This window comes from Prionailurus viverrinus, chromosome A2, assembly GCF_022837055.1.
Source record: "Prionailurus viverrinus isolate Anna chromosome A2, UM_Priviv_1.0, whole genome shotgun sequence".
Taxonomy (NCBI): domain Eukaryota; kingdom Metazoa; phylum Chordata; class Mammalia; order Carnivora; family Felidae; genus Prionailurus; species Prionailurus viverrinus.
Genome location: NC_062562.1, coordinates 6,515,031 through 6,539,355, shown reverse-complemented (window position 1 = coordinate 6,539,355; position 24,325 = coordinate 6,515,031). Strand labels below are relative to the sequence as shown.

General features: G+C 55.1%; 2 protein-coding genes and 1 long non-coding RNA gene across 5 annotated transcripts in view; 1 reads left to right on the top strand and 2 right to left on the bottom strand.

Moving 5' to 3' along the window:
* Nucleotides 1–399: 399 nt before the first annotated feature.
* Nucleotides 400–5,805, bottom strand: RDH8 (retinol dehydrogenase 8). The gene is made up of 6 exons (XM_047849511.1): nucleotides 5,703–5,805; nucleotides 3,083–3,244; nucleotides 2,273–2,452; nucleotides 1,211–1,304; nucleotides 746–929; nucleotides 400–615 (listed from the first exon to the last, which is right to left on the bottom strand). The coding sequence occupies exons 1-6, from the start codon at nucleotides 5,803–5,805 to the stop codon at nucleotides 400–402; spliced, it is 939 nt and encodes a 312-aa protein (XP_047705467.1).
* A 2,177-nt stretch (nucleotides 5,806–7,982) lies between these two features.
* Nucleotides 7,983–24,325, top strand: part of COL5A3 (collagen type V alpha 3 chain) — a 36,025-nt gene continuing 19,682 nt past the window's right edge. The window contains exons 1-29 of one of the 3 annotated variants that reach the window (XM_047849509.1): nucleotides 7,983–8,205; nucleotides 12,093–12,251; nucleotides 12,346–12,535; nucleotides 12,611–12,767; nucleotides 13,370–13,474; nucleotides 13,794–13,949; nucleotides 15,753–15,866; nucleotides 15,981–16,127; nucleotides 17,174–17,221; nucleotides 17,295–17,336; nucleotides 17,651–17,713; nucleotides 18,085–18,159; nucleotides 18,253–18,336; nucleotides 18,519–18,575; nucleotides 18,667–18,720; nucleotides 18,915–18,968; nucleotides 19,537–19,590; nucleotides 19,672–19,725; nucleotides 19,910–19,963; nucleotides 20,305–20,349; nucleotides 20,457–20,510; nucleotides 20,693–20,737; nucleotides 20,898–20,951; nucleotides 21,102–21,146; nucleotides 22,071–22,124; nucleotides 22,218–22,262; nucleotides 22,407–22,460; nucleotides 23,949–23,993; nucleotides 24,095–24,148. In XM_047849509.1, coding sequence (XP_047705465.1) covers nucleotides 8,118–8,205; nucleotides 12,093–12,251; nucleotides 12,346–12,535; nucleotides 12,611–12,767; nucleotides 13,370–13,474; nucleotides 13,794–13,949; nucleotides 15,753–15,866; nucleotides 15,981–16,127; nucleotides 17,174–17,221; nucleotides 17,295–17,336; nucleotides 17,651–17,713; nucleotides 18,085–18,159; nucleotides 18,253–18,336; nucleotides 18,519–18,575; nucleotides 18,667–18,720; nucleotides 18,915–18,968; nucleotides 19,537–19,590; nucleotides 19,672–19,725; nucleotides 19,910–19,963; nucleotides 20,305–20,349; nucleotides 20,457–20,510; nucleotides 20,693–20,737; nucleotides 20,898–20,951; nucleotides 21,102–21,146; nucleotides 22,071–22,124; nucleotides 22,218–22,262; nucleotides 22,407–22,460; nucleotides 23,949–23,993; nucleotides 24,095–24,148 — 2,250 coding nt within the window. In that variant the 5' untranslated portion in view covers nucleotides 7,983–8,117. Of the gene's footprint in view, nucleotides 8,206–12,089; nucleotides 12,252–12,345; nucleotides 12,536–12,610; nucleotides 12,768–13,369; nucleotides 13,475–13,793; nucleotides 13,950–15,752; nucleotides 15,867–15,980; nucleotides 16,128–17,173; nucleotides 17,222–17,294; nucleotides 17,337–17,650; nucleotides 17,714–18,084; nucleotides 18,160–18,252; nucleotides 18,337–18,518; nucleotides 18,576–18,666; nucleotides 18,721–18,914; nucleotides 18,969–19,536; nucleotides 19,591–19,671; nucleotides 19,726–19,909; nucleotides 19,964–20,304; nucleotides 20,350–20,456; nucleotides 20,511–20,692; nucleotides 20,738–20,897; nucleotides 20,952–21,101; nucleotides 21,147–22,070; nucleotides 22,125–22,217; nucleotides 22,263–22,406; nucleotides 22,461–23,948; nucleotides 23,994–24,094; nucleotides 24,149–24,325 lie in introns of those variants that run through there. The other 2 variants (XM_047849508.1, XM_047849510.1) reach the window with 2 other exon arrangements.
* Nucleotides 19,626–22,955, bottom strand: LOC125160519 (uncharacterized). Its single transcript, XR_007150272.1, has 3 exons — nucleotides 22,765–22,955; nucleotides 21,168–21,276; nucleotides 19,626–19,705 (listed from the first exon to the last, which is right to left on the bottom strand). It is a non-coding gene; the product is annotated as an uncharacterized LOC125160519 (long non-coding RNA).

The following is a 24,325-nucleotide window of genomic DNA, read 5'->3' as shown; positions in this document are numbered from 1 at the left end:
TCATCCTTGTATTTCCAGGCCCAAGATAATAAAGTCCAGAGGTTGAATGAGGCAGTCTATTTCATCTTTCAAGGTCCAGCAACAATGTCCCCTCCTCCAGGAAGCCTACCTTGCGTTCCCAGACACAGCTCCAGCCTCCCTACTCTGGGCTCCTCAGCCCAGGGTCCAAGGCTCCCTCTTTCTGCCCGAGCCCTGACCATGGGGGGGGGGGGGGAGGGCGGGGTGTGTGTGCCTTGAGGCTGAGGGATTTCTGGGGCCCCACCAAGGCCCAGGCACAGAGTGGGTCAGGCAGATTGCTGAGTGCATGAATGAATGAAGAGTCCGTAGAGGCCTCTGAGATCGGTATGAACTGAAGACGCCTGGCTGTGCAGGGGTGGGGAGGGTCGGGTGAAGCTCTGCTCACCGGGGCCATATTCGGATGCGGAGGCAGCCGCAGGCCAGACATCGGAGGCCAAGGTTGAGGAAGCGCGTCCAGCGGAAGAGCAGGCGGTGGGAGGTGCGCACGTAAAGGCTGCCGGAGGGGTCCACAGCCTTGAGTGCAGCCAGCGGGGTGTAGCGGGCGTTGGTCTGTCGGCGCAGGGGGGGTCTGGGTGAACTGATGACCTTGACGATGACCTATGGGGTGGAGCCCTGAGTTCTTGGATTCAGGGAGGCGGGGTTTGCAGGGTGGGGCACCCTCCCCTCCCCCCTCCCCCCTCCCCGAGCCGCGTCTTTGGGGCTCTGCGCTCCCCCTCCCCCCACTCACCTGGGCCACATCCCGTGGGCTCTGCCCTACGGAGCGAAAGAGCTCCCTGGAGGCTGGGAGGTAGAAATCTCGGAAGTAGTGCAAGGTGTCAGGGTCGGTGTCTGGGAACTCGGCCGTGGAAACCTGCTCCAGGAGCTTCCCCTCAAAGTCAGTGACCACTGGACCAGGTTCCACCAGGGTGATGCTGGGGATATAGGGAGGGGCACCGGGGCCTGGTACCCCGACCCCCTCGCGGCCCCATTGACGTCCCTCTCCTCCTCGCTCTCCCCATCCTTCCTGGTTCCCCAGCCCACCCACTGCCCTTCCCCTGGTACCGCCCATCCTCCTCCCATACCTCCATTTCCTGATTCCATTTCCCCACCATCACTGCCTTCCCACCCCACTCCTCCTCGCTGCCTCCGTTTCCCTTGTCTTTCCCCACCACTGTCTCCCGTTCCCCCTTCACTACCCAAACGCCCGCCTCACAAGATGTTGAATTGCAGCAGCTGTACAGCCAGGCTCTCAAAGAATCCCTCCAGGGCGAACTTGGAGGCTGCATAGACTTCATTGAACACGACACCTGAGAGGATTGGAGGAGGTTGAGCCCTTTGGGGTCTGGGTGATGGGCTTGTGGGTCCAGAGGGACATGGGGTCTTCAGGAGACAGAGCAAAGCGGGTTTGAAGATCAGGATGAGGGGCTATCGAGGGCCAACATGGTGAGTGTATGTATGTGTGATGGGAGCATATGGGCTCAGGATTAGGTTGTCCTGGGTTGCCCTGTGCTCCACCTGTCCTTAGCCCTGGAAAACCCTTCTTCCCTCCATCCTCTAAACCTCTGGGCCACTTGAGCATAGGATTTCCAGGGCCCCTGAAGGCAAGTCCGATTCACTGGGGCTCTTATCTGTTTTTATGAAGAGGGAATGTAGCCCCTGAGGTTAGGAGGTGCAGCTGGAAGAGGGACCAAAGAGATGGGGCTGAGTAGTAGAATCAGATTCTTAACAAGTAAGGGGGATTCTTTAAGGGGCCTGCTGAGGAGGGGGGCGGATCCCAGGGAGTTTCCTTGGGGAGGAAGGGAGTCTAGAGGGACTCAAGGAGGAAAGACCCAGGAGCCTGGATGGCAAACAGGTGGTCTCCATAGCAGGCCAATAGCAGACATCACTGAGCAATCACTGCTCCCCGTTTCTGCAGAACCTCAGAGCCCCAGAGCTAGACGTCGCCAGGGCTTGGTCGGAGGTGTTTGGCAAGAAAACGTCACAGAGGAGTTCTGACGGTTCTTTCGGGTTTGGGGAGATGGGCGAGACTTGTAGAGGTGTTGGGAAGTAGGTCTGATACTGGATGTGGATGGCCATTGGCCGTATTTGTAAGACCACTGCCTCCTCTTACAGTATGGTGGACATAGACTCTTCCCGAAATTCTTCCTTCAGAGCTTTGGAATCCTTCCCCACACAGGCTCATTTGGAGTATGAGCTAAAACCTATTTGCCATCCTTCCGGCCTGGGGAGGGTCAGACACTGGGGGGATTCGCAGGGATGGGTCCCCAGGGCTTACCCTGCAGCCCCATCACACTGCTGACCACCACAATGTGGCCCTTTCTCCTTTTCTTCATGCCAGGAAGCACAGCTCTGACGAGACGCACAGCCCCGAAAAAGTTGGTATCGAAGACGTTCTGCATGGCAGCTAGGCTGAGCCCCTCCAAGGGCCCCACCAGGCCCACTCCAGCATTATTCACTAAGGGGGGTGAGGTTACATTGAGGTCCCCCAAACCCCTCTAGTGCCACTCCTGTGGGGACACTCCCTGGATCATCCCATCCCCTGCTCCAAATTCAGGGCCAGGCCAGAGTATCTCGAGTGGAAGAGTGTGGAGCCCTGGTGATTTTTACATATAGTTTAACATTTGTTATAGGGACCCTGAACCCTGGGTGGGGGGGGAAGGGCTGCTGGGAACAGCCTCCCCTTAATACATGAGCCGTTCAGCTCTGACCCCACATTGCGTCAAAACAGCCACACCTGCCCTCCTTCAAAAGCCTCTGAGGGAACTTGTGTCGCTTCTTCAACAGAAGCTCTTTCCCCAAAATGACTCATCAGAGTAATTTTTCCAACTGCATATGGTTTTCTCCAAATGTGGGAAGTTCTATTCAATAAAATCCATCCTACACCCAGGACTCAAGTTTATTCTTGTATCCTTAATAAACAGGTACCCTGGGCTTTTAGCCGGCTTGTCTACCCCTTCTGTCCAGGGCTACAGGTTTCTGGTGAAGCAGGAAAGCTGGTGCTCAGACAGTGGAGAGGATTCGCTGGGACGAGGACCTGTGGTTAGGGCAGGGAGGGGAGTGACCCCCGGGGGCTGTTCGGTCTCACCCAGCACGTCCACTTCCCCTCCCTGGATGCAGCTGAGACACTGGGCCACTGACTCGTCACTGCACACGTCCAGCTGGGCCACGGTGAGGGTCTGCCCCAGAGCCTCTCCAGCAGCTGCTTCCAGTGCCCCCTTCTTTCCCAGGTCCCTCATGGTGGCCACCACTGGGAACAGAGACCGGTGTTGGGTCAGGCACTGGGCTCCTTTTCCCTCTGCATTCATTTGCATGTATTTCCATAATCTTGCATGAACAGTCACAGAGGGATGGGGACCCATAGGTTTACCTACTTACATTCACTACACGGCCACAAATGCATATTTGTGTACATTCACTTACCTGTACTTTCATCCATTCATTCATCCATCCTTTACTGAGCACCTACTTAGTATCCACTGTGCCCTATTCTAGGTGCTGAGACTATTGCATGAAATGAGATAGGCAAAGTCCCTGGCTTCACAGAATGTATAGCCCAGGAAGGACGCCAATAAAATAAACATAGAACATATTGCCTTGAGGAAAGAAATACATACTTAGGGTCAGTGTGTGTGTGTGTGTGTGTGTGTGTGTGTGTACATGCAAATAGCCAAGTTTCCATCATCTACAGAAATTTCAGCTTGTTGAATACCTGCCATGTGCCAAACACTGTGCTGAACACTTTTATAAACCCTACCTCTAATCCTAGGACTCTAATCCTCCCTATGATTAGGCCACTGACTAATTTTCCAAAGATGGCCACAATATCTTTCATCGCATACGCTCTTTGAGAACTTTGCTGCTCCCCCTCAAGTCATGAAATCTCATGTCCCTCTCCTTGAATCTTGTGACTAGCCGGGAGTCAATAGAATAGGGTGAAGGTAACATTGGATGGCTTCTGGGATTCAGCCAGAAAAGATGCTGCAGTTTCTGCCTTGTTTGCCGTAACGTTCACTCTCAACATCTTCAGCCACCTTGTCGCGGCCCAGCTATCCCGAGACTACCCTGCTGGGAGGAAGCCCAAGCTAGCCAGATAGAGGGACCACATGGAGAAGCCCTGAGGTTCATGCCTGCCCAGGCCCATGACTACCCCGCGCTGTTCCAGTTGTAGCCTTTGACCCTGAGCCAGAACTGCCTGGCCGAGCCCTTCCAAATTTATGGCCTTTGTAAAGCATGAGACACAGATGATTACAGTTGTTCTATTACACCATAAGTTTTGGGATGATTTGCTACTTAGCAATAGAAGCCAGGACAAGTAGGTGAAGTGGCTGACACACTGAGGCTCAGCAAAGTGAAGTTCCTCGTCTGTCCCGCCCCTACAACAACCTGGGTTTGTTGGCGTGCTGAGCTCAAATACCTGTGTACCTGTTTGTACCCCTCGTGCATGTACCCACAATCACACATGCACAGCCCTGGTGGGCACTTTCACGTGATCCGTGGGCCTGTGTGATTCATGGGTGTTGCACAGATGAATGGGACCACATGCATCTACATACAGTGACGAGTGTGGCCACAGGGACTGGGTTGCCTGGGTTCAAATCCGGGCTTTGCCACTTTCCAGCTGGGCGACCTTGGGCAAGGATCTTTGGCCCAATGTGCCTCAGTTTCCTCATTTCTAAGATGGAGCTAATGGTAATGGCCACCTCATAGAGGTGATACGGGGATTAACTGATACACGTGATGCGAGACACTTTGATCAGAACCTGGCACATTGTAAGCACTCGGTAAACATCCTTCACACCTGATCTTCGCCAAAAGGCCGGGAAGTGATTGAATAAACATCCTTCAGCAGTTTTACACACTCACTGCGTGTGCACAGAGACACATACAGTGCTATGGCTTCCTTGCACCCTGGCCCTCAGACTGTCACACCCAAAGCTGTGTGTGTGTCTAAGACAGAGGGCAGAGGGCTGGGAGAATCAGCCCCGCCAACTGGGGCAATGCCCTTGCCTTGCAACCTCCTCTTACGTAGTGGCCCTGTGCCCACTTCAGCTCCAGCGTGCTCTGGGTCAGAGGTTCCCGGGGGGGGGGGAGTGCAGACTGGGGCACTTTACTCCAGAGTTGCAGGACGCCAGGTCCCTAGATTTAGAGCCCCCCCACCCCCTTAAGCCCCGAAGGTCAGGGTCACTTAAGAGGCTTATTTCGGAGCGGTAATCAGGGGAGGGGTGGGGGAGGGGAGTCCTAGGGAATGCCAAGTGGAGCCTCCGGGAAGCCCTCCCCACCAGCCCTTTAAAAAATATCACCAACCTCCCACTTCCTACCACACTCTACCCTTGTTTTAGTTTGCTTCTTAGCACTTATTGGCACTAGACATATTATACAATTTTAAAATCTGTTTATTGTCTGTTCTCCCTCTCCTCCCTCACACCACTGCTCGGGGCAGAGATTTTTGTCTATTTTGTTCAGAGCTGTGTTTCCAGCACCTTGAATAGTGCCTGACGCCCAGTAGGTGCACAAGAAATATTGGTTGGATGAAGGGGTGATTCCTGAGCAGAGGTGGGAAGGGGGCCTCCATGTGTCCTGGGTCCTCCTCAAGCCCACAAATACAGCTGAAGGGATGGGCTAGTGGAAATAGTGCCAGGACGGCTGAAGGTCCTCAGAAGCCGTGCCCACCCCTGCCCTTCCCGGCCCCACCCTGGGCCTCTAACCTTGGTAGCGCTGCCTGTGGTCATGAGCCAGCTGTACTGCGAGCTCCAGGCCAATTCCCGACGAGCAGCCTGAGATCAGTACAGTCCGGGGTGCGTCGGCCATGTTGATCCCTCCCTGGATGGGTGACCTCTGCTGGCCAGCACCTGACTCCTGCCACCCATCCCTTGGCTCCTCTGCCCCCTCCTAGACACCCTCCAACGCATTCCCCGCAAGGCGAAGGGGTCCCAGATGATGCCAATTCCGAACGGACCCTGGACAGGCAGCTGGGAGGAAACTTTTAACCTCAAAATAGCCTCTTTCCTTTATCTGTGAAAAATTTCTTCTCCTCACTGCTACACTCATAACTAGGGTCTTTTTATTACGATTTCAAATTATTTAGGGCTGGGGGAACTAGCAGGGGTATTCCCTTCCTGTCTCTATTCTGGGCAAAGAATCTCTGATTAGAGGGAGAGAATGAGAGAAAATGACAGCGAGTGTGGTCCCAGAAAGGTCCTTTCAAAAAGGGGAATGGGCATAGATATGTCCGAAGATGGGCTTAGACTAGGAAGAACTTCCCAGCAAGGCAGGGCAGGGCAGGGCAGGGCAGTATCTTTATGAGAATCTTTTAGCAGAAGTCTTAGCCTCAAGGTCCCTGAGGAGGGAGGAGGAGCAGCTTGGGGAGATTCCCTCTCTCTCCCCACCCCACAGCCCCCATTTCACCCTCAGGCCAGATGGGGCCCCACCCCTCCTCTCCAGGGACACAGAGACTCTTTGTCCGTGGAGCCAGAGCCTGGGAGGGAGACACTGCCGGCTTCTCCCTCTTCCCCATGGTGGGGCAGTTTAGGGCCCAGGATACGCCCCTTGGGTTCCTCCTTGCAGAAGCACCCTGAGATCCTGCAAGTCTGTGCTTGTTCAATTGCACAGACAGCTCCATGTGACCCCCTGGGGTGGGGGGAGGGAACTTCACAGTGGGGGGTCCCAGTAGGATGAGAGACAGCTCTGCCTCACCCCAGACGTGGCAGGGATCCACCTCCCCGCCACCTCCCCCTGCGGCAGTGCCCTGTTTTCAGATAGGGCAAGACTCCCCCATTTAATAGGGGCATATGTGAAGATTTGGAATTGGGGCTAGGGCATCCATTTGGGGACCTGAGTCAGGGAGAGGGGAGAGGAAGGCTAGAGATGGAGATGGGACCCTTTGTTTCAAGGTTAAGAGTTTGGGGGGGGGGCGCCTGGGTGGCGCAGTCGGTTAAGCGTCCGACTTCAGCCAGGTCACGATCTCGCGCTCCATGAGTTCGAGCCCCGCGTCGGGCTCTGGGCTGATGGCTCAGAGCCTGGAGCCTGTTTCCGATTCTGTGTCTCCCTCTCTCTCTGCCCCTCCCCCGTTCATGCTCTGTCTCTCTCTGTCCCCAAAATAAATAAATAAACGTTGAAGGGGCGCCTGGGTGGCGCAGTCGGTTAAGCGTCCGACTTCAGCCAGGTCCCGATCTCGCGGTCCGTGAGTTCGAGCCCCGCGTCGGGCTCTGGGCTGATGGCTCAGAGCCTGGAGCCTGTTTCCGATTCTGTGTCTCCCTCTCTCTCTGCCCCTCCCCCGTTCATGCTCTGTCTCTCTCTGTCCCAAAAATAAATAAAAACGTTGAAAAAAAATAAAAAAAAAAAAAGAGTTTGGGGGGAAGTAGAGAGCTATGTTTTGGAATGCATGTCGAGGGTTTAGGGGTGAGGCCAGGACATCCAATTCTGGAATTTAGGTGGGGAAAAGAGAGTTTGGGGTAAATCTGGGAACCGCACTTTGTAACCTGGGGTGAGGTTGGAGGTGGGATCAGGATTCTCTATTTAGACACCTGAAGAGAAGGCCTTGGGATGAAGCTGGTACCTTTCATAGTGTGACTAAGCACTGGGGCAAAGGAAATGAGTGAGAATTGAGCATCAGGCTCGAACCCCATTTGGGGGCCTGGGTGAGACAGAATAGATTTGGTACAAAGCTATACCCCTTAATTCCAGGGCTTGGATGGAGGCTGAAAGTTTGAATGAGGCTCAGACTTCCCTTGAGGGAGCCTGTTAGGAGGAAAGAGTTTGGGGTAAGTCTGGGACCCCGAATTCTAAGGCTGGGTGGGAGTGACCCTTTTCCTCCACTGTGGGGTGGGGCATAGAGGACCCAGCTCCTTGCCCAGGGCTCCGGCCTTGGCCGGCCAATCAGCACTCAGCACAAACTTTCCCAACTCCCCCACCAGCTGTCAGCCACCCCCCCCCCCTCCCTCCAGCGAGCCCCGCCCGGCCGGGCTCTGGAGCGCAGGGCGAGGCCAGGGCGGGGTCTCCCGCAGTCTCCTGCCGATCCCGAGTGGAGCCGGCCGCGGCAAGTGAGCGCACGGAGCCCGAGGAGACGCCGCGCCCCGTAGACGCCCCGGCCGGTCCCCGCCTTGCGTGTGGGGCCCGCCGGGATGGGGAGTCGCCGAGGCCTGAGCCAGCCGCGGGCCGGCCTCTGCCTGCTCCTGGCCTCGCTGCAGCTTCTGCTCCGGACGCAGGCCGGTGAGTCCGGAGGGAGGAGATAGGAAAAAGACCCCGGTGCAGGATCTAACGAGGTCCTAAAGATGGGGTGGAGTCAGGAATGGGGGGGGCGTGCAGGGGGGGCGTGCGCGTTGCGCGTGGATAGGGTGTTGTGTTCGGGCTCGCGTGTCAGACTCTGGGCGATTTGTGGGTGTGACAGCTGGCGGGAGGGGGGAAACGTGTGGCCGTGTTTTACTGGTGGATGCGTTGGAATGAATGCGACGTAGAGTTGTGTGTGCGGCAATGTGTGTGTGAGGCCATTTGAAGTGAAATCGTGTGTGGGAAAGTGGGTGTGGGAGTTGACGACTATTGTATGAATGTGGGTGATGGGTGATTCCTGGCCAAGGGTATGGTGATTGTGAGTTGTGGGTGTGTCTGTGTGGGGCTGACCTAAGAGAATAATCGTGTGAGTGTTACGCGTATGATTGTTTGTCTTTGGGTGACCCGATGAGGGTCGGTTGTGATTCTGGGGCGTAAACAATCGCCCATGAGGACGTGAGTGGGTGATTTTGGGGGTGAAGGTGAGTGGGGACGAGTAAGGGAGGGGGCTAATCGGGGACTCAGAGTTTCCTTTCCATCTCCCCTAATGGCTGCATCCTATTCTTCCTCTCCCTCCTCTGCCTCCAATTGGCGCGCGCCCACCTCCTCTGTCCCCACTTCTCCCCCCTCCCCCCACCCCGCGCTCCCCAGAGCCGCGATCAGCACCATGGACAGGGCCTCGCGAGGGCCGCGGTGAGGGGCGAGGCGGGGCGGGGCGCGGGGCGGGGCGGGGCGGAGCGCGGGCGGGGGCGGAAGTGGAAGTTGCTCCCCCCAGCCGAGCGAGCTGCGGGTGTTTTTCCCGAGGAATTTCTCAGGGGCCCCAAGGGTCCCGGGGGCCGGCGGACGGGTGAGTCAGCGCTGACGCACGCCCAGCTGCGCGCTTTTGGCTGGACGCCGAGCTCCGCCCCACAGGGTTCGCGGTTGGGGGCGCCCACGGGTTTGGGAAGGTCCCTCAAGTGGCATCCCTGGTCTGAGAGAGGCTGGGCTAGAGCCTCCTGGAAATCGCTTCCTAGGGTGAGCTCAGTCCCCCAACACACACACACACACACACACACACACACACACACACACACACAAACACACACACAAACACACACACCCCATCCTGCACTTTCTCACTTTCTCTGGAGTTCAGGGAGGTGCCTGTTCACGTGGATTATCCTAAATTGGCTTATGTCCCATTCCCATGCTGACACATGCATACATTCGTGCCATCATAGGCATCCATTAAAAATATAAGCCCTCTGGGACACCCCAAAGTGAAACACCGGGGCCCACGCCCCAGGCAACCCCAGCAGCCACCCGCCACAGGGTCACAGCCTTTGTCACCCTCCTACACGTTCCAACTCTTGCACATGTGTGCACTGGTATCCACACAACACAGTCAGCATTCACAACCAGTCACCTGCTCGCCGACTTGTCCGTACTCTCCCATGTGACCACAGTTCCCCATCTCAAGTGTCGCCTATTATAATCACGGACTCACCTGCGTGACCAGCCGGACCGTGAACTCACTGCCAGGAGATACCCACCCACACATCAAATAGTTGCACCTCGGCTCTCCATTGTCGGCCAAATCCTTGGCCTATGCTGACAACGTGCTCAGCCATTCCCTGGTCCATACAGAGTCATGCACGTGCTTACACAATCTCATGTACACAGTAGCACCCACACCCACACCTGTGCTCTCCTGAACATCTGAGGAGATCCCAACCATGCCCCAGCCTAGTTAGGCCCTGCCTGCCTCCCTTCATATCCTAGACCCCATCCAACATCTTCCTGGGGCCCTGACCAGCACAGGAGAGAGAGTGGGGGAAGGTCAGGCTGGGTCCCTGACAGACCCCCACCCTCTGACCCTGCAGGCAGGACTCAATGCCTCTTGTGTGTCCCCTTGTCACAAAGCCAGTCATGAAAAGAAAGGGCAGTCAGTTTCTGAAAGGTCACTACAGAAGATATGCAAGATTGAAGCAAGAGACATTTGGGTTAGGTGCTGAGAAGGACTTTTTAAATGTGAGTGAGCAGCTGGTTGAGGGGACACCCATTCCTGCTGCATCGAGACAGGGGTCTGGGTGAGGGGAAAGCCTGGGAGAGCCACACTGTACGGGGTCGTGACTCTCAGCCCTCCCTGGGGCTCCAGCCTGGAGAGGGGGCAGCTGGGATGATCATTCCATGGGGGAGTGACCCTTGTGGTTGACAGAGCCTGGGAGCCCAGATCTTAGTCTCAGGGGACTGTAACCCAAATACCTCTTAATGACAGCCTAGCCAGAGAACAGGCAATTAGAGACGGGGCTGGTGGTGGCAGCAGCAGAACAGGGGTGTGTGTGTGTGTGTGTGTGTGTGTGTGTGTGTGTGTGTGTGTGGAGAGAGAGGGGGATGAGGAGAGTAACCCCTGCCAGTTATGCGGTATATATGTATATATATGTACATGTCTATCTATCTATCTATCTATCTATCTATCTATCTATAGAGAGAGAGAGAGAGGGAGAGGGAGAGAGAGGAGGGACAGAGGGACAGAGAGACAGAGAGGAAGGAGAACCAATGAAGTACCAGGAGACACGCAGAAAGAGCTAGGAAACAAGAGAGTGAGAGAGACAGACTGATTCAGAGTTGGATGCAGAGAAAGACCTGGAAAGACCAACACAGAAAGTGGGACAGAGAGAGGGCAGGGAGGGGGAGAGGAGAAAGACAGAACAGGAGGTTGGAGGCAAGAGTGAGTGGAGGCTGGAATAAGGGTCTGTAAATCTGGAGAATGAAGGGTCTGACCCAGGAGGAGCTGGGACGGGGGTCCCTCATCCAAGCCCCTGTCTCCCCCAAGTCTGGCCCCCCACCCTCACTCCCAATGGTGAGGTCAGTAGAACCGCCCCCAGGGTGAGGTCATGGACAGATTTGACAGAATCTGACTCCTGCCAAGAGGCTGGGTCAGGGGGTCAGTGGGACAGTCTGCTGGGGGGAGGGGAGAGCAGGCAGGGGCTTTGGGCCCAGAGGAAGCCCCCGCCCTCCCCTGCCCAAGCCATGTGGTTCCACTTAGCACTGGCCTGCTGTGTGGGGTGGGGCTGGTAGGATGGCCTGGATTAGGATCTGGTTGGGCCAGACCAGTTCCCTCCTTTGCTAGGATAAGAGGGATAGGGTCAGAGGGAGGAGGTCAGGAGGGATAGGGTCAGAGGGAGGAGGTCAGGAGGTTATTAGAGAGAGGCAGTCATCAGGAGGAGGTCAGAGAAGGTGATAAAATGGGGAGGTCACAGGTCAGATGGAGGAGACTGGGTTAGGCAGAAAGAGGAGGTCATGGGTGATGGTGATCAAGGAAGGAGGGGGTCAGAAGGAAGAAGTCAGGAGAGGTAGTGGTGAAAGGGAGTAGATCATGGGTGATGATCAGGGAGGAGGAATTCAGAGGAAGTGGCAGTCAAAGGAGGAGGTCAGAGGGAGGAGGTGGGGGAAACACACACTAGGAGCCCCCCCTCTCCAAGCGGGTTTCCCCTGGCAGGGGGCTTCAGGCTGGGAAGCAGCCCCAGGGAGTTGGTGCGGGGGAGAGCAGAGAGGGGGACAGTCTGGCTCTGGGGCTCAGGCCAGGAAGCCTTGATTCATCCCAGAAGTAGGTCAGCTTTTTTTTTTTCCCCTACCAAAAACCAAGCGGGGGGGTGGTGGGGAACAGGAGTCAACAGGCTGACGAGGCTGAACAGCTGTGGGGTGGTGAGATGGGTCAGGTCCTGCGCCCGCTCCTTCTCTCTGACCCACAAACACCGTGGGGGGCTGAAGCCCCCAAACCTGAGCTACTCACATGGAGTCCTAGATTTGTTTTAACTGCCCTGCACCCTGGCTTCTCTCTACAGCAGACCCTGTGGATGTGCTGAAGGCCCTGGGTGTGCGAGGGGGCCAGGCTGGGGTCTCTGAAGGGCCTGGCTTCTGCCCCCAGAGGGCCCCGGAGGGTGACCGGGCATTCAGGGTTGGCAAGGCCACCACACTTGGCATCCCTACGTGGGAGCTTTTTCCAGGTGAGTCAGTGCAGGAGGGGTTGGGGGGAGTCATCCTGGGAGCATGGGTCCCTGCCAGGCCCTCTAAGCTGCCCCTTTCCCTCTGCCCCTTCAGATGGGCACTTTCCCGAGAACTTTTCCGTGCTGATCACTCTGCGGGGCCAGCCAGCCAACCAATCTGTCCTTCTGTCCATTTATGATGAGGGTGGTGCTCGGCAGCTGGGCCTGGCTCTGGGGCCAGCTCTGGGTCTCCTAGGTGACTCCTTCAGCCCCCTCCCCCAGCAGGTCAACCTCATGGATGGCAGGTGAGTATAGGGAAGGTTGGGGTCCAGAGAGAAGTGGGGTGAGAAGCACCCCCCACTGAGACTGTCCTCTTGCAGGTGGCACCGTGTGGCAATCAGTGTGGATGGCAGGATGGTGACTCTGGTGGCCGACTGTGAACCTCAGCCCCCCACGTTGGGCCAGGGGCCTCGATTCATTAGCACGGCTGGACTCACTGTGTTGGGAACCCAGGACCTCGGGGAGGAGACTTTTGAGGTAGGGGTTCAGTGGTCGGGGAAACTGAGGCAGGGGACGGGAAGGCATTTTGTCCAGCTTCACCCCAGGTCCAGGAAGCTGAGGAGAGGGAGTGGAATGCATCATTGTGCATCATTGTGCGTCTTGTGGTGCGTGAGATTGTAGAGCCACAAAACAACAGTACGCGATAGTGCATACTTGACTCGTGGTAGAATACGGTGGAGACGTGGGACTGTACTGGTTGCTACGATGGTGTGTGACTGTGTGTGGTTGTGATGTGTGTCCCCTCCAGGGGGCCAGGGACCACATTCATCTTGTTCCCCTCCTTATCCCCAATACCTTAAAGGGCACCTGGCACATATTAGGTGTCAGGTGCCTGGGGGCAAAGGAATAAATGTGCCTCTGATGGGACAGATGTTGTAGGGTATGATTTATGGCTGTGATTTGGTGTGACCGTGACAGAATCTTCCTCCCTCTCAGAGGGATTGTGGGGGCTGTGGTGGGGCCACTCCCTCTTTATACTTATGGGGCCCTGGGTAGAGAAATACCAAGCCTTGGTGCTTGGAATAGGGTGTCAGAGTCAGCCTGTGGCTTTCTTTCCCTGGCCCCCATCCTCTCTCCAGGGAGATATTCAGGAGTTGCTGATAAGTCCAGATCCTCAGGCTGCCTTCCAGGCCTGTGAACGGTACCTTCCTGGCTGTGACAACCTGGACCCTGTAGCCACAGGGGTAAGTGAGGCATTTGTCCTGAGGTCAGGCTGAATCATCCCTGGATCCAGATCTCAGGAATGAGTGAATTCTGACCCCTACCTGGGACTGAGTGACTCCTGCCCTCAAGAAGATCCTAGGCATGAGTGACCTTGATCTAAGTCACATAACTGAGTGATTCTTGGATCCAGATCGTGTGTTTGACCCTAGGTCACAGGACTGAGTGAGCCCTGGGTTCAAAACATGGGATCAATGAGCCATGTGCCAGCATGGTCCCAGATGACTGAGCCATGGGGGCTCCACTGAGGGGCTCTGGACCTGATGGAGGTCCTCTTCCCAGGCCCCCCAGGGTGAGCCAGAAACTCCAGCCCCTCGACGTAAGGGGAAGGGAAAAGGGAAGAAAAAAGGGCGAGGTCGTAAGGGGAAGGGCAGGAAGAAGAAGAAGAACAAGGAGACTTTGACCCCAAGCCTACCTCCTGGCTCCCTGGAGAACCAGGTAAGGGATCTGCAGCCACTCACCTCTGCTCTTTGACTGCCTGACCTCTGGTCTCTGATTCCTACTGACTGCTGGTACCTCATCCAAGTTCTATGCCTTTGGTCTCCAATCCCTGACCTTTGACTTGTTTCAGCTGACTGATATCTATGTCTGTGTGGCAGGGGGGCTGGAACTGTCTTATGAGCTTTCTCATCTCTGCTCCTCAATGTCCAGTTTTTGGGGCTGGAGGAAAGGGGCAAACCCAGATGATTACCTTATATTAGGAGGTTCTTGATGGAGGCTACTGCTTAAGGGCAGCAATTAGCTGGAGTGAATAATGGGTTCATTAGTTAGAGTGTCATTGTTTGGGATTGATTGGTCTAGGTAGCTGGTGAGGGTTATTCATTGGAGAAGTCTAATTGGGGGGCACTATTTGGCTTTCCTGATAGAGATTGCGGGTTGGGAGGTCACTAAAGGGAGATATTGATTGAGGTTGATGTTTGAGAGGTTCCTAAGTGGGGGTCATTGTTGGAAGTCATTGATAGAGACCACTGTTGGTGTTATTGTTGTCACTGGTTTAGGGTTAATGGGAAGGGGCCATTGATGGGGATTATTAGTTGGGAAGGAAGGTAGGTCATCAGTAGGGGACCACTGATTAGAAGGCACTAGTGGGGTCACCAGTTATAGTCACCAGTTGGAGAAATGACTTTCAGGGGTCATGGATGAGATAATTGGTTTGGGAGTCCCTGATGGATTATTAGTTGGGAAGGCATTGATGGGTCACTGATTAGTGAAATTACTGTTTGGGTCATTGGTGGGGTAGCAATAGATGGGCTCACTCATGGTTGCTTGTTGTTGGAGGATCACTGGTTAGGGGAATAATTGATTAGGGGGTCACTGGTAAGGCTTAGTAGTTGAGGGTCTACTAGCTAGTACTTGTTGTGGAGGGGGTCATTGGTTGGGGAGGTCACTGGATGGGAGAGTAAATGGTTGTAGTCATTGACTGCAGGGGCCGCTGATGGATCACTAGTTACAGGAATAACTAGTTATAGGAATAAAAGCCAGTGATGTGAGTTATTAGTTGGAGGGGTCATTGGTTAAGTCCCTTAGTGGGATCATTAGTCAGGGGATATTGATGGGGGTCATTAATTAGGGAGTCACTAATGGGCCCCTGGTTGTAGGAATCATTAGAGGTCATTAATGGGAGATCATTAGCTGGTGAGTCACTGGGTAGGCATCCTTGGTGCAGGCCAATGGTTGGGGGAGAGTCACTGGTTACATTCCATCTGTTCTCACTGATGTACTAACTCAGTGGAGAGAAAGAAATGATCACTTCAGGCCCAGAAAAAGAACCCCTCCCCAACCCCTTCCTCAGGAAGGGCCTGGGCCTCTACTACCCTCTTTGTGCCCTTGACCAAATTTCTCTACAGCTGTCCAGGCCTCTCTAATTGTGGCCTGGCTGGCTGACCACTGAGCTCTGCCTTGGGAGAAGACATGTGGGGTGGGCTTCTTGGAGTCTGGCCCCGAGTACTGGACCTTGACTGTGGTTATCGAGCCAGCCCCACTCTGCCTTCTAGGTCTCCCAGACCTGACCCAGCCTTGCTCTTCTTCCACACAAGAGGCCTCCCCCTGCTGGCGGCTGTCCTGATCCAGTCAGAACACATTTGCCTCCATTGACCAGTCCCAGTCCCCTACCTTACACCCCGCTGATGGTTTTTTGGGGGACTCCTCCTTTGTTTCCTTCCTCGGACTGGGCATTGCTGGGGGCGGGGGCAGGGTCCAGCTTCCCCTGGGGGACTGATACTTCTTCTGTTCCTGCTGCAGACCTCCACTGACATCCCCCAAACAGAGACACCAGCTTCAACTTTACCTCCGATTCCCACGCCTTTGGTCATGACCACCACTGTGACTATTGGCCACAATGTCACCATGCTAGAGGTCGGTGGGAAGTGGACGGGGCTGGAAGGGAAGGGAAGGGAAAGTCCTGGGAACTGGTGGTGGCAGACAATGAGGACATCAGGGACAAACTTGGGTCTGTCACAATGTTCTCAGGGGCCTCTGGACCCTGACAGTGGAACAGAACTGAGGACCCTGGAGACTAAGTTAGCCAAAGAAGACAAAGAAGGAGGTGGCCCTACCATTGTCCCTGTCTTCCGGGCAGCAGAGCAGCCGTCACAGACTCAGTTCCAGATTTTTTCTGTGAGTCTGAGTATTTGGGTGGGGGGCGGGGCGGGGAGGAGGTCCTGCCTGGAACCACATAGGACCACATTTTCTCTTTTGCCTTCTTTTAATCTTGCCTAGAATGCCTTCCCACCACCCCACTGTAGTTGCTAAATATTATCACTATGCTGATGTGACAGGAACTTCGCGAATGGATGGCTCTGTGTATAGAATTATGCGTTTGGCCTTTAGTCCAAGCGTGATGAGAAACCTCTTGATCAAGCTCATGGAGCCTGATCGGACTTGGAGCTTTAAAAGCTCTTTCTGGCTGCTGAACAGCATATGGACTGTAGGGGGAGCCAGAGGGGCAGCAGGGAAACCAGTGGTCTGTGCAGCAAGAGCCTGGTGACCTGGAGCAAGGTGGTGACAGTGGGGACAGAAAGAAGTGGACAGATCTGGGCCTGTCTTACTACTGGAGATGGAGAAAGATGCGGGGATGACTTAGCCGATGCATGGTGGCACCTTTGAACAAGATGGGGACGCCTAAAGGAAGAGCGGGTGGAAAGCATCAAGGGTCCCATTTTGGATGTGCTAAATTGGCAACCCCTGCTTGGCATCCAAATGGAGATGCCAAGTGGGTGATTGTTTAGAAGATTCTGGAGTTCAAGGGACATGGTCTAGGCTGGAGATAAAGACTTGGGAACCCTCAACCGGAGGGATGCTACCTTTAGCCAAGGGATTGGACAAGATTGCTTCAGAAAATAGTGCAGACTGGAAAGGGTCCCAGGTTCTAGCCCTTGGTATTGGGCAAGGGAAGAGGGGAATGCTCATAGCCAACCTACCCTGAGGGCTTGTTATGTGTCCACCATTGTTTTCATTTATTCTTCTTCCTGGGGGACATACACTGTTATCATTTGCCTACTGACTCTGCAGGTGAGGCCATAGGAGTCAAATAAGTTGTTCCCCGTCACCAGATAGTGAGAGGCAGCTCCAGGATTAGGACCCCACAGCACACCCTGAAGTTCATGCTCTTCTTGACCATGATCAGGGCTCACATCTCTTTTCTGTTCATTCCCCTGCCCCAGGGTGCTGGAGAGAAGGGAGCAAAAGGGGAACCAGCAGTGATTGAACAGGTGAGGGGCCTGGGGCTAGGAGGAGGTGGAGAGGTCTGGGCTAGAATGGGGGTCACACTCATTTATCCCTCAGGGACAGCAGTTTGAGGGACCTCCAGGAGCCCCAGGACCCCGGGTGAGTGATGGCTGCACCCCCCTCTTCCTTTCTATTCTAGTTGGGGTATTTGAGACCCTGGGGTGGAGGGTTGAGGTGTAACATTGCCATATTGTTAAAAGATTATTGCATATTTGAGGCTCAAAGGGTGAATCAAAATAGGGGTTGGGATGTAAAGTTGGGGGGAGGTATGGGTCAATATAGTACTGAGGGGCCAGGAATGGCTCAGTGATGGGTGAGGAGGTCTGCATGGGGTCAGAGTCAGTGGTGGGTCGGAAGTTGGCCTGGCTCGAGCTTTGCACTCCTTATGAACCTCTGTTCTCTGTCCCCAACAGGGGGTGGTCGGCCCCTCAGGCCCTCCCGGCCCCCCAGGATTCCCTGGAGACCCTGGTCTACCGGTAAGAGACTCCCTCTGGGTTGTATCCTTTTTGGGGGGGTGAGGTTTTGGGCCATGTGGCCGAAGGTGGGCACGTGTATGTCTGAACATGGATCTGGGAGGCAGGGACTGAGGACACCACACTGAAGCTGGCACTGGCCCCACTTGCTCATCTCTCTTTCCATCTGTGAATTGTCACTCTGGCCCATGTCCTGTCTCTGGGGGTGTATCCCCTGCTTTTGTCCTTCCATCTGTCTCTATCCCTGAGTGTCCTTCATCTCTGTCTTTCTCCCTGTGTCTCGGTCTCTCCCCTCTCCCCCTCTATCTCTATCTCTCATCTCTGTCTGTCTATCTCTCTGCCTCCATCCCCCTCTGTGTCTCTCCCTCTCTCAGGGTCCTGCTGGCCTCCCCGGAATCCCTGGCATCGATGGCATCCGGGGTCTACCAGGCACTGTGATCATGATGCCGGTAAGAGGGGGATAGGGTAGCACATCCTTGGGGGTGTAGTCCTGACCCAGGAGGGGCCTCTCCTTGGGCCCCCTCATGACTAGCTGCCCCTAGTTCCAGTTTGCAAGCAGCTCCCTCAAAGGACCCCCAGTCTCCTTCCAGCAAGCCCAGGCGCAGGCAGTCCTGCAACAGGCTCAGGTGAGTGGAAGATAATCAGGGGACCAATGGGGGGTAATGGGAGGACATTGAGGGAGTGACAGAGATGGGGATAATGGAGGCTAGTTGGGGGGCAGGTGGATGTTTGTCTCCTGAAGATGCTCTTTTGGAGGGTGTTGGGGTTTTGTGGGAGACCTGAGGATCTCTTTCCCCCATCTTTCCAGCTGTCTATGAAAGGTCCTCCTGGCCCGGTGGGGCTCACTGGGCGCCCAGGCCCTGTGGTGAGTAAGGAGACTGTACAGAGGAGGGGGACACATCAGTGGAGAAAGGCAACCTCCCTCTAATTCCATTTCCCCATCTCTTTCCTCCAAGGGTCTCCCTGGATATCCCGGTCAGAAAGGAGAGATGGGAGAAATGGGGCCACAGGTGAGGCTGGTGGGGATGGGGCCAGGATTGGAGGGGAAGGGTCTTCTCCCGGAGCCACAGGATAAAGTGCTGTTTGAGGACAATGACAAAGGGGCTGACGATACCTTTGCAACTGCTGCCCTTCCTAGAGAATGATTAAAAATAAGTCCTTTCTCCTTCTTGTTCTCCTTTTTCTTCCTCCTTTTCTCTCCTAGGGTCCCCGAGGCCTTCAGGGACCTCTTGGGCCCCCTGGCCGGGAGGGAAAGATGGTGAGTAACTCGTAAGTCTTTAGGCCATCCCTCATCTATCCCTCAACACCCAACAGGAGTCTTGGCTCCGTGCCCACAGGGTCTGCTGGTGTCATTGGTGGGATAAGGGCACCGAGGACAGAGAATGGCAGCTCCACTGAGTTTGTCACAAAGGGATCTGGTCAGGTCACAGAGCCAAGGAGGACTTTCTAGAGAGAATGATGCTTGAACTGAGGTCTGAGGTATAACCAAGTAAACAGGAGAGGAAGGGCATTCCGGTAGAAGGAACAGCATGCGCGAAAGAAAAGACTGGTATACTGAGGGAGATGATGAGCAAGATAATTCCAGACAATTTTTAAATGCAGCGGGGAATGAAGAACTGGGACAATTAATGGAGACCGGAGATTTTAATTTTTGTGATCCTGGTGATGTGCACTCGGGGAAAGGGCCTGGAGATAAAGAACAGTGGACGGGTTTGAGATGTGTTTGGGAGGTTAAACTGATACACAGAGAATCCCCCAGGATTCTTCACGAGGGAGGAGCTCAACAGACAGCGATGGGTGTCTTGATGTTGTCACCTCCCTGACAGGGCCGCTCTGGAGCAGATGGGGCCCGGGGCCTCCCAGGGGACACAGGACCTAAGGTAGGTGATAAGGTCAGGTTCGGGACTTGGAGGGACGGTTGGGTCGAGGATTCGGGGTTCAGGCGGTGTCTCTTTGTGCAGGGTGATCGGGGCTTTGACGGCCTGCCAGGGCTGCCTGGTGAGAAGGGCCAAAGGGTGAGTGTGTGAGGCCCCTCCTGCATGTCAAGCCTCCCAGTATTCAGGATGCCCTCCCCACCCCCAGGGTCAGAATCCCCATCCCCATGTCCGAGCTCTCATTCCTGTGCCGCATGTCCTTCCCTGGGAGGCTGGTCTCTACCCTCACATCTCCACTCTGAACGCCCCCCCCTCCTAACTCCAGGGTGACTTTGGCCATGTGGGGCAACCTGGCCCCCCAGGAGAGGATGGTGAGAAGGTAAGTTTGGGGAAGAGAGGGAATGGTTTAGAGTGAGAGTCAGAGAGGAATGGAGTCTTCAGGGGCCGGGGTGAGAGGTGAGGGTCTGTGCTGGAGGGCCAGGATCGTCAGTGGGGCTCAAAAAGGTAGACTGAGGGCTGGGAGCTAGTACCAGAGTTGGTAGGTGGGACTCAGGTTTGGGGTCAGGGGCCCGAACTGAATCACGTGTGCTCAGTCTGTTGGTTACTGCCTTACACTCTGGCTCTGGGATCCCCTGGAAGAGGTGCCCAGATGAGGGAAGGTGGTTTTCTGAGGGTTATACTCCCCCCCCCCCCCACCGAGTGATGAATGCTTTCCCACAGGGAGCAGAGGGACCTCCGGGGCCCACAGGCCAGGCTGGGGAACCGGTGAGTACCAGGGCCCTCAGGCCCCTTTGCCTGGCCCAGGGGAGGGAGCCAGGACTCCCGGGGCCTCAGAGCAGGGGTGCTGGAATAATGCTCCTACCTCCTTGCAGGGACCCCGAGGACTGATCGGCCCTAGAGGCTCCCCTGGTCCCCTGGGACGCCCGGTGAGACTGTCGCTATCTGTCCACCTCTCTGCTTGTCTTCCTCTCACCTCTGTCTCCTCTGCGTGCCCATTTCTGTTACCTGATTCTGCTGCCTGCTCATCTTCCCACCTGTACCTCTCGGTGTCTCAGACTCAGGCTCCTGTGTGGTATCTGCCCAGGTCTCACACCCTCTCCTCCCCCAGGGTGTACTTGGGATTGATGGTGCTCCGGGAGCCAAGGGAAATGTGGTACGTGTCCCGCCTTCTGACCCCTAGCGCTTTCTGATGCGCTGACCCCGTGGCCATCTGTCCATATCCCTGTGCACTCCCCTGGCCCCCTTGTCAACTTCACTGGCACCTCCACGCTGGGGTCCCTTCCAGAGTCACAGCACCCCCACTTTCTCCCCAGGGTCCTCCAGGAGAACCAGGTCCTCCAGGACAGCAGGGAAATCCTGGATCCCAGGTTTGAGCTATCGATTTCAATAACCGGGGTTTGACAGTAGTCGGCCATGGTCACAGACCCCTCCCAGCCTCCCCACTCCCCAGCTCATTGCTCATTTCTCATGTCTTCCTTCACCTTCCTTTTTTTTTTTTTCTTTCTTTATGTCCCCAGGGACTCCCTGGCCCCCAGGGGCCCATTGGCACTCCTGGGGAGAAGGTGAGTGACAACCCCACCTACCACCACCTTCTCCTGTCTTCTTCCTTCAATTCTGCTGCAGGAAAAGCTTCCCACCAGGGCCCTGTGGTTAGCCCTGGATAATGGTGAATCGCAACAATCCTTCAGCAAGCTGAGAGTTTAAAAAAAAAAAAAAATCACTGACGGGAAAGGGTTGATTGGGAGAAATGGAAATAAGGGCACATTGTCAGGATTTAGGGGAACCCACAGAAGCCACCGTCATCAAAAATATTAGCGAGATCCATGGGCCCGGAAGGCCTTTCTCTGGGGTCTGTGGTGTCATCTTTATTCCCCGGCACATGTGTTCCCTCTCCCTCAAGCAGACAGGCTTTTTCCTGCACGTGTCTTTGTCCACCCCCCGCCAGTCCCGTTTCTGCACGATTTATCACCATTTCAGCCCCCAGCTCCGCATGGCCTTATAGTTTCTTTACCTAAACCCACCTGATCATAGTTCCTATGAAGTGAGACGTCGCTTACCTCAAATTCTCAGAAGAAAATGATTGGTTTAGTTGGACCCAGTGCCCGCCTCTGGACCTACCAACTATTTGCAGAACACAGGGGGTCACCTCATGCCTGCCTGGGCCCACCTCTCTCAGATGAAGGCGGAGGCACTTCTAAAGAAAGGGCTATAGCTGGGGAGTCCCCCAGCCCAACGTGTTCCTCACCCTGTTTTTACCTCCTTTGTCTCCACTCTCCCAGGAGTGAAGGATTTCTGAGGCTCAGAGAGGGAAAGGGGCTGGCCCAGGGTCACTCAGTAAGACTGGGCAGAGCTAGGGAGAGGTTTCGCAGCCCGTGGGGTGTGCTTGTTCTGTGGCCTTGATGTCGCTGCATGTCTGAGTAGGGCTGTTCTTGGTGGGATGCCAGACTGAGACTCTGCGTCTCTCCCTACTGTTCACCTTCTTTCAGGGCCCCCCTGGAAACCCAGGTATTCCAGGCATTCAAGGATCTGATGGCCCTCCGGTGAGAAGTGGGTGCTGGCAGAAGGGGGAGGGGGAGGGGGAGGCTTGGGAATTTGGATGGCAAATCCAGGTCCCTGACAACTTCTTTCCCCAGGGTCACCCGGGCCATGAGGGTCCCACAGGAGAGAAAGGGGCCCAGGTGAGTGGCCTGGAGAGAGGCCGGGTTGGCGATGAGGGTTGGTAGGGCAGGGCCAGGAGTCAGGGGCTCATGAGGAGAGGAATGAGGGCACTGGTAACATGGAGGGGGAAGGACAGGACGGCACTGACCTTATCTCCATCCCAGGGTCCACCAGGGTCAGCAGGACCCCCGGGCTATCCTGGACCTCGGGGTGTGAAGGTAGGTGATGTTTGGGGCGCATAAGTAGGGGTGATTCATTGGCATGAGCCCCAGGGCACCAGCTTCATGGTAAACCTGTGCACATGTGCTGAGAGGTATCGATCTGCAGGAAAGGCGTGGGGGGAGTGGGGTTTCAATCTGAGTGACAATATGTAGAAACGTGTGTGTTACCTGGAGCTGAACAGCCAAAGGGAGGTACCGTCATGTAGTTGTCACCTTGTAACTGAGAATAGTTAGGCCCATGAAGGGCCTAAGCTCAGTTCAGATCAGCACTCTGTAGTGAAGCAGACAGTTTATGTCTTACCTCAAGCCCAGGGCCATATGATCTTCAAGCACAGAAATGCTGGGATAAGCCAAGAGCCGTACTGTTGACCGAGGGCAGGGACGTTGGACTTCACATTTGTATGAGTCCAGTCACGTTGTAGCCAAGTATGGTACCTGTGGTCTGAGAACAGAGTTTGGTGGTAGCCAAGAGGCAACTTGTCACATTTTTGCACTGGAGGTAAGCTCAGTTATCTCTGAGCCAAGGAGGTGGTTCTATTGCAGCTGGCCACAGAGTCCTATGGGTGGCCAAAGTCAGAGTTATGTCGTAACCAGCCATAATTATAGAGAGCGAGTTGAAGGCCATGTTGTAGCTGAGTCTAGTTTCGTTGTAGCCAGGGTCAGAGAATCACGGTAGCCAAGCTTGGTTACACTGCAGTCAAAGGACTTGCCCGGAGGCAGGCGAGGGTCAAAATACTTCTACTGTATTTAAGTACAACTTCATTGTCGTCTTTGAGCTCAGTTAAACCTTGTGTCTCTGTGGCTGGAGACGGTCATGCTATCGTCAAAACACAGTTATGTTGTATCCAAGTGCAATTTCATTACAGTCTCTGAGCTCAGTTACATGTGTCTTTCTGTGGCTGGAGACAGTCATGCTATTGTCAAAACACAGTTAGGCTGTATCCAAGTGCAATTTCTTTATAGTCTCTGAGCTCAGTCGCATTGTAGCCAAGTGCAGTTTTCACTGCAACCCAAGCCCGGGGTTTGGGCACCTGGGCTTGAACTGAGCAGCCTTGGTGTAGCTAAGCACAGACTGGCTTTGTTGCCAGGCACAGAGTCGCATTGTAGCCAGCACAATGGGGAACATTCCTTTGCCTTTAGAATGAGACTGGGGCCTGGAATGTTCATCCTCATTCTCCTGCCAGAAGGAACTGTGGACACTGTGTCCCTGGGAGATTGGAATCAATTACTCGGAAATTTGGCCTTCCCTGCACACCCCCACACAGATGACCTTGGGAGGCTGCCAGCGGGAAGAGGGGCGGAGAGGCAGCCTCTTGCACACCACACTAGCAAGGCTTTGGAGAAGGGTCATCTCCTCTGAGGCTGCCCCCTTCCACTCGTGTCCAATATCCTTTTGGGACTGTCCTGACTGTTTTGGGACAGGGAACTGAGTTGGAAGGCCCTTCTGAAGCAGGAGCGGGACTGGAGGTCTCTTTTGTTTTTCAGGGTACCTCTGGCAACCGTGGCCTCCAGGGGGAGAAAGGAGAGAAGGTGAGAAGGAAGGGATTCCTGGTTGAGGGGAGCCCTAATAACGGGCTTCTGGTTGTGTCCCTTCCCTGAAACCCTGACCTCTAACACTCTCTCTCCCCCAGGGAGAGGATGGCTTCCCAGGCTTCAAGGGCGATGGGGGGCTTAAAGGAGATCGGGTAAGATGATTTCCAGATGAGGGATCTAGTGGTTCTGGGGAGTTTGGGGAAGACATTGGTGGGGGTGGGGGTGCTCGGGCTAAGACAGGGAGCTGGAGGCGGCCGGAGTGACACAGGGCCTGATACCGCCTTTCTTTTTTTTTTTTTTTTTTTTTTTTTAAATTTTTTTTCAACGTT